The sequence below is a fragment of the Pholcus phalangioides genome, unplaced genomic scaffold (genome assembly GCF_987345545.1).
Source record: "Pholcus phalangioides strain wild (caught in Gottingen) unplaced genomic scaffold, Ppha-v1.0 ptg000010l_1, whole genome shotgun sequence".
NCBI lineage: Eukaryota > Metazoa > Arthropoda > Arachnida > Araneae > Pholcidae > Pholcus > Pholcus phalangioides.
In genome coordinates this window covers 6,675,911-6,689,278 of record NW_028301603.1, presented here as the reverse complement: position 1 = coordinate 6,689,278, position 13,368 = coordinate 6,675,911, and the positions used below count along the sequence as shown (strand labels likewise).

The following is a 13,368-nucleotide window of genomic DNA, read 5'->3' as shown; positions in this document are numbered from 1 at the left end:
GTTAGTATATGCTGGATTTCTTATTCGCTGAAGGTAAGGGACCTATGAAATCAACGTGATACGTTCCTAGTGGTACATCTGCTTTCGGGATTGGGTTCAAAAACCCTTCCTTTTCCCCACATTTTTTGTTTGCCAATATGCATGGAACACAACCGAGAATAACTCTTTCTGTCAGCTTGCTCAAGTTAGGAATATGGAACTCTTGCTTGACAACCTCTTCCGTCTTAGATGTGGAAAAGTGACCTTTTTCATGGGCTAATTTTATCAGCTCCATCTGCATGTCTTTTGAAACCACAATGAGTTCATGACCATTCATAAACTTGTAGAGAATGTCATTCCTTACAAAGTATTCTTCAGATTCACTGTCAGTAAGCAGTGCTCTAAGGGCACAAACCTGTTCATCTTTTAATTTGCATTCTTCAGTTTCGCCGTCAAGGTGTCATTCCCAGCTATCATGACTGGGTGTCTACTTGGGGTGTCTACTTCAGAGGATGCAACATGCTGCATCCTCTGACAGGGTCTATGAGCGATTTCATAGTCAAATTCTTCCAGAAGAAGAGCCCATCTAGCGATTCTTGTAATAAGATCTTTCTTGTCCATGGTGTTCTGAAATGTTGAACAGTCCGTGACAATTTTGAATCTAGTACCCAAAAGATATACTCGGAACTTCTTCAAGGCTTCGATAATTGCTAGAACTTCTAGCTCATAGCTACTGTACTTCTCTTCAGCGGGACTTGTTTTTTTCGACATGCAGTAAACTGGATGTAAGCTTTTGTCATCAGCTTCTTGTAGCAATACTGCACCATAACCATGTTTGCTGGCATCTGTATGCAACTCTATTCTCCGCCCTTTTTGAAAAATACTTAGCACTGGACTTTTGGTTAGTAGTGTTTTGAGATTCGTGAATGCTTCTTCTTGTTCGGGACCAAAATCAAATGATGGTCTTTTCTCAACAAATCACTCAGTGGTTTGGCGATCTTGGCGTATCCTGGGATAAACTATCTGAAATATCCCGCCAGTCCTAAAAAACTCTGTGTTTGCTTCATGCTCGTTGGGACAGGAAATTTTTTCACTGCTAGTGTCTTTTCCGGAGACGGGCGCATTGATCCATTTTCTACGATATGGCCAAGGAACTCTACCTGTCGTTTCAAAAATTTACATTTTTTCAATTTGATCTCAAGGCCATATTTTGACGCCACTCTCACAACAGTTTCTAACTTATCCAAGCCGTCACTTTCATCAGCTGAGGGAATGATCGAGTTGTCCATATAGATAATAGCAACACCTTTGTTCATGAGGTCCCTGAAAATACTGAAAACATACTGCTGAAAGACGCCTGGGCTGGTGCTTAACCGAAATGGGACCTTATTAAACTCAAACTGACCGTCGGGGACCACAAAGGAAGTGTACTTTTTGTAGTCTTCATCAACATCTACGTGGAAAAACCCGTTTTTAAGATCTAGTGTGGTGTACAATTTCGCACCCTGCAACTTATCTAAAACATCTTCTATCAACAGCAGAGGAAACCTATCTTTGACGAGCTTCCTTCAATTTTCTATAATCAACACACAACCTAGTTGTGTTGTCCTTTTTCTTCACCAATACCACTGAGCTGGCATAGACAGAAGAACTTGGTCTGATAATTCCTTCTTCCAGCCATTCATGGATCTGCTTGTTCACTGTTTGTCTCTCAGGAAATGATAGGCGTCGAGCTCTCTGATATACAGGTGTTTCATCATTGAGAATAATTCTCATAGAGACATTCGTTTTGTCAGTCTTTCCCGGCCTGTAAGACAAAAGTCTTTCTTAGCTTCTCCCTCACTTCTCTATCACAAATGTGGCCCAGTTCAAGTTGGTCTTGATTCAATTCAGATATCTGCATGAGTCAATGTCCTCTCTCCTCTTTACGAAAAGTGACTTCACTTTTGTCGAAGCACAATGAAGCCTGTTTTCGGATTCCAGCTCCAATCACTGCTCGAAAGTTCAGTTGTGTTGTGGGTACAACATGCCACGTAAGGGTAAAGCTATTTCCGTTCAACTCAACTTCCTGTTCAAAGGATCCTTTAGTCCACACCTGTCCCGCCCCAATTCCAGATCATAGTATGGGCTTACGCATCAATTCCAGAACGCCAACAGCTTGTCTGCATACATCCTCACGCAACAGGCATACTGCACTGCCCGTGTCAATGAGTGCACAAACTGTCAAATTTTTGAATTTCATCTGTTTAGTAGGAACCTCTCCAACTTTGGTACTGTCATTGTGTTTGGTAATGTGAGTATCTGACGTTTTCTGCCTCTCCCTGTCCTTGTTGAACGATGTTGAGCAATTGTTGTTCTTGAATAACTCGGGACACTGGAACTTCAAGGGGCCCACATTACCACACCCATAACATCTCATCTGACTTTCGTTCTTCTCAGTTTGTCTATTTCCAAACTTCCATCCCCCTCCTGCTCTATTCTTGCCGTCCTTGATTTTGCAGAATTTATCCTGGAAATTTTGGAATGTTGGTTTTTGGAATTTTTGTCGTTCCCACTCACCAGCATGTGATGTTTTGACAGGTCTCTTAACACTTTTGTAATCATCAAGCTTTTCTGACAGTTCGGTAGGAGAGACAAAATTACTATATTCGTCTAAATAAAAATCTCTGAAATCAACTGGGCTTCGCTTTTTAATTTGATCCATGATGATCAAATCCCTTAACTGATCGAATGTGGTTACTTTTAAAGCGGACGTCCAACCATCAAAATATGCACATAATTCGTGATGAAAATCTCGCCAAGTACTGGTCTGCTGCTTCTGATGCGAGACAAACAGCTGACGAAACTTTTCCGGCGTCAATTTGAATCTTTTCATCAACAGTTCTTTTACAAGGTCGTAATTCTCTACACTCTCCTCTGGCTCTCGTGCAATCAGTTGGTTTATTTCATGAGGTAATAGTCCTAGAAGATGAGTGACCCATTCCTCCTTGGGTAGTGATACTCGGTGAGCTTGAGCTCAAAGTGTACAAAGTAGAGAGTTATATCATCACTTATATGGAGTCTTTGCATCAGGTTTTGGAACTCTCTGCCTGGACTTTTAGGGTTTTCAAACTGAATCCTTCCACTTGATCGGGATTCAACCTCGATTTTCAGTTTCTCTATTTCCAGTCTCATAAGTTGTTCATCCATTGCATCTCTCCTGCCTTGCTCCTCGATTTCATTTTTCCTCCGTTCCTCTTCATCTTTCCTCTGCTGCTCTTCCTTTCTATCACTTATGATAGTTTGCAAAACTCCTTGTCATATTTTTCGCTTTCCAGAATGGCGTGCTTAAGATCTATGATTTTGAAATTATGGGGGCATGTCCAACCCTAATTCACTCGCGAGCACCATCAAGTCCTCTTTGATGTCCTGTGCCAAATAAGACATGGCGACCTCATGTAAAAGGACGTAAATGACACTGCAATGTACATTCGGTCAGAAACACTTTTTTCCCATTTTTTTTCATGGGCACGAAACACTTATCGCAATCCACATTTATCATGGACGCGCACTTTTCAAGTCTTGACGACCCACGGCAAAGACGAAACCAATCGCAAAATCTCCAGCACAGTCTCGCGAACATGAAACTGATTGTGAAATTTTTAGGATAGTCTTTCAAAGACGAAACTGATCGCAAAATCTTGAGTTGGGCTGACTCCCACGAGGACGAAACCTTCCTGCAATCGTCGAACCTCCGAGCCTGGGTGGCTTACTTGAATCAGCACGCTCCGCCAACGAAACTCGAATCAAGATGACTATCCACCACATCCAAATGCAACGAATTCAAATTGCAAATTGAGTCGCGGTTCCAACAAAGATGAAACCTTCTTGCGATCGTGGAACATCCGAGCCTGGATGGCTCACTTGAATCAGCGTGACTTGAAGAGGAAACTCGAATCAAGATGATTCACCCTCACATCCAAATCCGATGAATTCACATCGATCCCGGCTGAGCCCGCAATTTTTCTGTGGGCTCTTCACAGAGAAAAACACACAGTCTCCATTTTCTAAACATTTGTTACACGCGCAAAACATACAGGACGATCACACACAGACATAACAAAAAATGCTGCCTTTCCCGCTGACTTCTCCCAGCAAACTCGCTGTTGCCAAAACTAATCTTTACAATACTGATTATTCCCCTGCGTGCTGCAGCGCCATCTACCGATAACAAAAAGAACTATAACTAAAAATCCTACATGTATATTCAGCTAAATTATTTTAACATACTTGCTCAGAAGTGATGATTAGCTTATAACACTGTTCTCTGTCAAAAGTTCTTTCATTGACATGGCACATAATTTTCCCAGAAGATGGCAAACAGCATGTGACAACATTTTCAATCACACATTTGAGACCAATCGACGTAAAATCTTCTATGTGAGACTGCCACAGTTTTATCACATCGTCAACTGCTACTGTACAATCAGAAGAAAAAGAATAAAAAAATAACCACATTTCTATAGTAATATTTAAAGGACACTAAAAAAGCCTTCATTAATTAATTTCAGTAGTAATGAATAACTATAATGTATAATGTGTAACTTAAAATGTGCCGGTAATGTCAAGCATCTATCACAGCTCATGTTCCCAACTTTGAACACTTTCTGTAACTTCATGTATTTTGTAAATGTATTATAAGTAATAAAAACATTGAAAAATGAAAGAGCAACATGATAATAAACAATCTCAAAAGCACTAGCACATGAAAATAATGTTTTTGGCCATGCACTGCTACATGATTCACCTTTGTAAAAAACCTACCTCTCCCAGAACTTACATGCTTTGTAAAATAGTCCTGTATGTTTATGCATATTATGAGTAAAAGAAAACATTTATACAAGCAAACGCTCCAAACTTTATTATGATCAGAGTTGTATGATCGTGGGGCATTATTCTCAATAATAATTTTACCAAATTGATACTGGCTGGCTTTTGATTTGATTGACTCTGAAAGTGTAGATTTTGAAAAAAATATAAAAACGTCGAGTTTTATGTGCAACATGAGCACTCACAAAGTATAAGTTGCAAATGCTTATGTGTACTCACATCCAGCTGAATCTTGCACAATGAATACAGAGCATCTGTCATGGAATCTAAAAGATGAACCCTCTGTCTGGATGATTTCATGCGGAAGTGGCCATAATTGATATAAACGACTATCTGTCACCAATGGCAGTGGTGAAGAAAGATGAGGAATAGGTCGACAGGCAGGTGACTGAAAAGATTATTACAATTTACCTTTCAACTACTTTACTAACATACGGAAAATTGTGCATCAAATGTTTAAGAAGAAACACATTCAAATTTAGAATTAACTCACATTATAATATACAGGGGTGTTTGTAAACATTTAAAAAAAATTAGAAGGGTGATAGTGCTCATTAAGAGAAACGATGTTTAGAATGAAGCCTATGATTGCAATCCACTCAGAATGCCAGAAAAGCAAAACTTAGGTTGTGATCATAATGAAGTGAAGAGGTACGAGCTACAAGAATTGTGCCTAGGAAGAACAAAATGTATAGGGGTAGAGAAAGAGATGTCCACACATAGTAAAAGAAGAGGATAGAGAAAATTGATGGAGGGGTTCTGAAATATAAGGATGTGATGATCTCTCCGTAGAAGAGGGAAAGGGGAAAGAAAGGGAGAAACAGACTAATCAGTAGATAGCAAAAATCAGCAGATAGAGGTAAAACAAACAGGTTTGTTCAAATTGCGAACCTCATTGTTGCGCAAATTTTTCCCTCTTTCACCTCACTTCTCGAGTATGTGTGGTATAGAACCAAACCATGCAATTGTTTTCGTGGCTAGTCTCTATTATGCACTCCCATACCTCTTGGTCACCGCACTATGTGCACAGCCTTAGAAATACATCCAACAAGCACAAGTCCTCCCTTCTGACGCTATTCCTGTTCTGCTGGAGGAGCAGCAGCAGTTCTCCAGAATATAACTTCAATCATTCACCTATGCAAATTTACTGCACTTTTACAGTGCTGCTCGACATATTCCGAGTAACAGATACCCCAGACAATGGATTGGACATGGTGGATCTGTGGCATGGCTTCCATACTCAATCAACGGAACATAAATCCACTGGACTTTTTCTTGTGGGGCACATAAAAGCATCAGTTACCAAAACACCTGTAGACGCTGTGGAAGATTTTTCCACAAGAATCTTTGTTGCAGTGGATGTGATCAATACAACACCAGAAGGCATGAGACCATCTTTCATTCACTGATGTGAACTGTAATGACACCCTTTGCATGCCACTTTAAGCATGTCCTCTGAGTCTTCTATTGTTGAAACTTGGGCATGGGCATTTTACTTTACACTTTTCTGATACTCTGACGGCAGTATTCCCCAACACAGTTTAAACTACAATCACAGGTTAAAGGAATAGCAATCGACATATGAATTGGTTAAAATCCTCAATTTAACTAATCCATTTCGATCTTCAATCCTCTCACCTGCAATTGCAGTTTAACACTAGAAAGACAGACAGGGGTCTTTATGACCCTTCACGCTGTTTAAGCTTACGTATCTCTGCTAAGAATAAACTTAATCACCTGGAATTTCTCAACTTTTCTTGAATTAGCATGTTCTTATTGTATACCAAAGCTTTCTCATTATTTTTTTTTTAACAATGAAGATATGAGTGGATATATTTAGAAAGATGGAAAGGGGTCATTGTGACCCTTCCTTATATGCTAGCACACTGTAAATACTACTGTCATCGTCACAATTGATTTCTAAGTGGGTTATAATCCTTCTGAAAGTCTTTTTTGCATTTGACTTTCCGTGTTACCTTTTTCTTTTCCCCTCATTCTTATCTGCAAGTGTCGGTCAGCAGGTGTGTAATTTTTGATTTTTGTCAAGTATTCTTTACATATCATCTGGTAAATTGTTTGTCCTGAGCCATACAAAATTTGAGTGTATGTGATCATTTCAAACAGTTTAGAAATGGCAAAACAACTTATATTTACTGAAGAAGAAATACTCCAGGAGTTGCAAAGATTAGATGAGAGAAACTCTGGAAGTAGTGATAATGAAAGAGCAGAAGAGCATGAGATCTACCCTATGCCGAACTGTGGAAAAGCAAATAGCGGTTCTGATGATGAAGATTTAAATCAAAATAAAATTATTGCTCCAAAGTGCATCAGTTGGTACAAAATAGAATGCATTGAGAAATAAGAAACATAAAATTGTGAGAAAAGATACCTTGTTGAAGCCACAAAAACGATCTAAGAGTCAAATGATTTCTATCCAAAAGCCCAATAGTACTCCATCTATCGCTGGTGAAGAAACTGCAGCAGATGGGAGGATAGCAAAGAAATCATAGAACCTTCCTCAACTTTAGGACGTCGAGGATCACAAAATATATTGAGAGAAAATCAAGGCCCCATATTTTATGCATCAAAAAACTTGAATGAAAATGTTCTGAGTTCGTGGTGCCTTATTTTCAGTGATAAAATGAAGTGTCATATACAGAAATGTACAGAAGCTGAAGGTCATCGTCGTCTAAATGAAACTTCTTGGTCAGTTTCTTTGCCTGAACTGGATGCAAACGATATCCATTAGGTACGCAAGAGGTATATATGGTGCAAAAAACTTTCCCGTGAATTCATTGTGGTTGTCGGTTTGGGATCCTCTATTTTTTTTCCCAAATAATGACAAGAGATAGTTTTAAAAAAATTTTGAAATTCATGAGATTTGATTAGAAGTCTGAAAGATTGAAAACTGACAAATTTGCTCTTGCATCTTCACTAAGGGATTCATTCATAGAAAACAGTGCGACTTGCACTATTTTCTATGATTGGGCCCTGGGCCCAAACTGTCGACAAACAACTTTTACCCTCAAAAGCAAGATGCTCATTTACACAGTATATCCCAGTGTTTCCCAAAGTGGGTAATATCGCCCCCCAGGGGGCGATGGGACTATTCAAGGGGGCGATACCAGCTACAGACGCGATTGGGGGGGGGCTACGAATTGGCATAAGGGGGCGATGGCAGGATGAGAGGAAAAAATAAGTTTTCGAAAACTGGGACCATATTCCGAAAAAAGCCTTCGTGAATATCCGTGCCTATGGGCGAAAAACAAAAAACTAAGAATTGCACACAGTATAGTTGTACTTGTTTCATCTGTTCAGAAGGAAGTAGAGCTAAAGTACCCCCCCCCCCTTTAATATGCGCTGTACATTCCAGTTGTATTGTAACTGTAATTGTATTGTAATTGATTGATAAAAGCTTCTGTCGCAGATTTCAACACCATCTGGGAATGACTGGTTTTACTAATGACTGTTCATTATTGGAGCTATCAAACTCCCCCAAAAAAGTGCAGCTGGTATCAGTGTTCTGGTTTCAGGGCCCCGAGACGATTCTCATTTTTTTTCGCATTATAAATTCAATACAGACTGTGGCCCGCCAAAGAGCCTAGCCTCGGGACCCTGCAGCAGGATGCGGGTGGGGGGGGGCATGATTTTAGCATCACTGTTCATTCACCTACGGCTATGGTCTTTTTGTGTATGCTGGTTTTTTTTTATAAAAGAACCGCTTAGGAACAGACACAAACATCAATGGTCAACACCTCGTACGACACCACTAGGAATCCCGACGCTCACTTTGAGGAACTGCCGTAATAGAACATTTTTTGTAATGTATTCGTTCAAGTTCGTGAATTACTTAAACTCAATGTGTGGAAGTAGCAAAATATGAATTACAGACGAGCAGTCTTGAATTTAGAAGTCACATATATAAAGTGTTTGTTACACAACGGATGGACCTCCATTTCATGGGTCAAACATGCATATCAGCTTCAGCCACCTCTTTGGGTGATTTGCCTCTTGGGGCCTTTGTGTTTGTATTTGTAATTTCGATGGTGTCCAAAAAGAAATGAATGTAATGCGGAAGATGTTTGTTGAATCCACACCGTAAGTACAATAATGTATTTTTTTCATCAAAATTTTGATGCTACTAAATCCTCTTATATTGACCAATTTTCATGACTTGAGTAAGGCACTTGGGCAATAGTATGTATCAGAGGCACCGACATGAAAAAAATATTGGAGGGGGGGGGGCATAAAGTTGCTTGTCGTCCCGTATACACGAGACTCAAGCGTGTACGTAGGACAAAGAGAACGTGCATTGCATTTTATTTTTAGAAATTAATTGTGGGAGGGGGGGGGGGGTTAGCACCGCCTTAAAAATTTTATTGGGGAAGTGAGGCTCAAAGGAACTCAACTTTTAGGTTTCGGTGCCTATGCTATCTATTAATGCTTATCAAGAGCGCTATTTGTAACCGCACTGATTATGACAATAAGGATAAAAGAGAAATTTTGGTAATATCTCCGAAAACAATCATCGTTTCACCTTCGAATATTGCAAAGAATATACGGATGGGGCGATACACGCTCCTTCAGCATCGGATGATAGAAATTTCTTCTCACGATGGTGTCGGTTTAGTAGAAAATTTATTAAAATTTATTTTTTTGAATTGAAATTTTTTTTACGGTAACTTATGTAGTGTTTTTCCTGGAAAGAAAACGATGCATTTTCGTACTACCTTCCAAGAGTGATTCTACTCAATTCGAAATCGACTCATTCTTAAGCATCGTAGTATATTAATAGTATGATGAAATTACCTTTTTAGCAATGTAGAACGCAAAAGACCACAATATTCGTTAAAAATACACGGAAATAAACGGCAATGAATTTCCGGGTATTTTTAGTGAACATCGTTGGTTTTTTGCGCTCTATATTAATAGTATTACTTAAGGATATAATTATATTATCAATCATATCTCTCTGAAAATATTTTTTATTGTATTTTTACGTTTAATTAGCGTGGTTTCATCCGAATTTTTTTCCTTTTAATATGTTTGAGCTGAAAGGGTTGAAATTCATTGCAATCTAACGAGATTTCAGATATATTCATAAAGCAATAGTAAATATTTAGAATGATTGTCATTCAGAATTATATGTAGAAGAAACCAAAGAGGGAGAGAATGTCAATTGTAGTCCCCCGATATTATTCGTAGTCCCTTATTTTAACGATTAAATTTTGAAACGGGCGTGGTAGCCCGGTCGATAAGATACTCGCCTAAAGTACCAAAGGGTGTTTAGAGGTGTTGCGAGTTCGATACCCAGTTTGTCCTTGTCAGAAAGACTTCCCCGACACAGGGGGACAACAAAAAATGGCGACTTGACCGCAGCAAAAAATTGCTACCACAGGGAGTCCCCCATTGAGGGGTTAGCGCACCAACCTCTCGATGAGTATAAAAAATAAGCCTGCCGTTCAGAATCGGGGATAAATTGTAGGTCCCGGTCTCATTAGCCCTCGTGTGCAGAAAATGACCGTGGTGCAAGAAAAATGATCACATTTTAAAACTTCGAAGGGGAAAAGTCAAAGCAGTAGATTGCCAGGTAAATTTGGTTGCCGACCCATGCTTCAAAGAGAGTGAACACGATTGCGTATTTAGTGTGTTACAACAACACTAATTCTAATTGGATAGCCCTGTGCGCATATTTCTAAGACGGTCACTATAAAATCGAAACCGCCGAGTAGTTTCCATCAATTCCATATTAAATAAATATATATATATATATAATTTCTAATTAAGCCGTGTTGCAAGTGGCTTTGTTCAAACTTGAATAATGACTAGCTGAATTTTATCATCAATGAAGTTTTATGCATTCACCGGAACTTATCATCAAAACCTTATTTTGTGTTCCATGTCAAAGTAGAACACTCAACTCCAACATGCGTTGGTGCGAATAATTTTGTATGAAATAAAATTTCTGGATACGCGATTTCATAGGAGTACGTAACACATGTTAAATGTAGTTTAAATTGTTTCAGGAATGTGTAAGGTGCAGTTGACAATGGGGAGAGGGAGATTAAAATAATATATTTTTTTTTTATGTAACCTCTCTGATCATCCCAAGAGATCCTTACAATCTGCAATGAAATAAATAATCTGTACTGAATGAAAAAAATAACAATTTTCGATACTTTTCTTTTCAATCTCCAACAATATCAATTATCACATTTACAAGAAAAATTGACAGAAATATCATTAACAGACGGTGTGAAGTTAAAATTTAAAGATGGCTATTAGTTTTTCTTTCTGTAAAAGCAAATACCGTGCCTGGAATTTATGGGGATATACAGAGGAATCTCCCATAACGGACACTCCCTGTTTTTAGCGGACACCTCCAGTTATCAAACACTTTTTGAATTACGTCAACGGGACTCCGGACTCCCGTTGAGACTGATTATTTTACTATCCATTAACAGACACTCCTTGTTAGCGGCAAAAATTTTTGGTCCCGTGAGTCAGTGCCATCTTAACGCATGGGCTCCTGAAGAAAAGAGGGGGCTCAGAAAAACGAGAAGTAGTTGAATTTTTTGAGAAGTTCCCAGGTAGGGCCTTAGAAAAATCACTTGACGGGGGGGGGGGGGGTTCATGATACTCTTAAGACGGCCCTACCATGAGTATCCGTTATTGAGAGGTTCTAATGTAGCTGAACATTTTTCACGTGCGAGACGTTTCAATGCAGTCACAAATCTTTCGACAAAAATCGAAATCACCTACAGATATTCAATTGTGAGGATTTGAGAACGCTGCTTAGTAAAACCAAGCGACAATCATCACACTTAGAAAACATCTATTAATAATAAAATTATTTTTATTAAAACTAAGTAACAATTGTAGTTTTGTGTCTGTATTTTTAAATAATTTTAACATTAATGGATATGTTTTGTGTGATGTGAATATTACTTTGACCACAATAAATGCAACTAAATGCATATGTTTTGTGTTCTATGCATATGTTTATAATTTTATAATTCACAAATTTTAATTTTTTTTGTTTTGCAATGAAGTTTACTGTAATTTTCTTAATTGTAATTATTTTAGAATTTTTAACCCTTTTAATACTAGAAATGTTTCAGGAAAACATTTATGCAAAAAAATCAAAAATTCGCCACTGCATCTTCCAACTTTTTAATATGTGGGTTTTTAACATCTCTTCCAGGGGGGCGATGAGAAATTTTGTTTTTGAAAAGGGGGTAATGGGCTGAATAAGTTTGGGAAACACTGGTATATCTCAAGTAAGCCAGATAAATTTGGGAAAAAATGCTGGCTTCTTGCCTGCACTGACTCCAGATATATTTTAAATGGATTTCTTTACACTGGAGCAGATAACACCACACCAGCAAATCAAAATGTCCATGAACATGTTGTAATTTGATTAGTCGAACCTTATCTAAGAAAAGGTCGAAACACAACAGATAATTATTTTACATCACTGAGATTATGTGCATTTTTGAAATCAAAATCGACAGGCTTGGTTGGGACCCTTTGAAAAAACCACCGTACGGTGCCACCAACTGCAAAAACAGGAAACAAGATCTATACTCATCGATCATATTCAAAACTGGAACTGATATCACGCTGACATTCGTTGATCACATAAAAAACATCCTATCAGGAAAAAAGAATAAAAATGTTCAAGCTCTGAGTCTACTTCGTACTGATGTTAATGAAAAAAAGACTCCAGAAACAGTTGCTTATTGTAACAAAACTAAATATGGAGTCAACATCGTGGATCAAATGGTGTGATTACACAAGACCAAGACTGGAATTTGTCACTGGCCAATGCATGTATTTTCTAACATTTTGGATATGTCAGTGATAAATGCTTGGATTTTGTACAGTGACAGGAAAAAAAATCACTAGGAGAACTTACATATTGCAATTATGTGAAGAACTCTGTGCTGAGTATTTCAACTTGAAAACTACAATTCAAAATACGATAATATGCAAAACACCTATTGATGGAGACAAAAAACGACAGAAATGCCAAGTAAGAAGGAACTGCAGAGACAATAAAACACTTCAATCTTGTACGCAATACAAAAAAACCAGTGCGCAGCAAATGTGCATTGAGAGAGAGATGATTTGCACAGAATGCTTTGACTGCTAGATAAAAACAAAATATATTGACAGGTCAGTGGTTTCACCTTTTGTTAGAACTCTATTTATGTTTTAAAAATGATATACCGTGATTTAAAACATTAAGATATCCGAAAATTGTAAAAACTATGGGGGGTAATTTTGACTCCATCCCATCTTTCTAGATATACTCCAGCAATCCATTTTCTAGTATTAAACTGTGATGATGAATACGGCCGTGAGTGTATTGGGATCATAAGTTCCATTATTAATATTGATCGTCTTGATGGGTGCTATCACTCCTCCAGTTTTTCCTAAATAATTTGCAAACACCCTGTATTTCTTAAAGAAAAAAAATGATGAATCAAAGTTTCAAAAACCATTTATATGTTTTAC

General features: G+C 38.2%; 1 protein-coding gene across 1 annotated transcript in view; it reads right to left on the bottom strand.

The window, feature by feature from the left end:
* LOC149080815 (uncharacterized) overlaps positions 1-13,368 on the bottom strand; it is a 48,750-nt gene that overhangs the window by 27,154 nt on the left and 8,228 nt on the right. Inside the window, exons 8-9 of the mRNA XM_089237492.1 lie at positions 5,068-5,236; positions 4,249-4,436 (exon numbers count right to left, since the gene is read on the bottom strand). Of these exons, the coding sequence (XP_089093618.1) occupies positions 4,249-4,436; positions 5,068-5,236 (357 nt within the window). The remainder of the gene's footprint in view (positions 1-4,248; positions 4,437-5,067; positions 5,237-13,368) is intronic.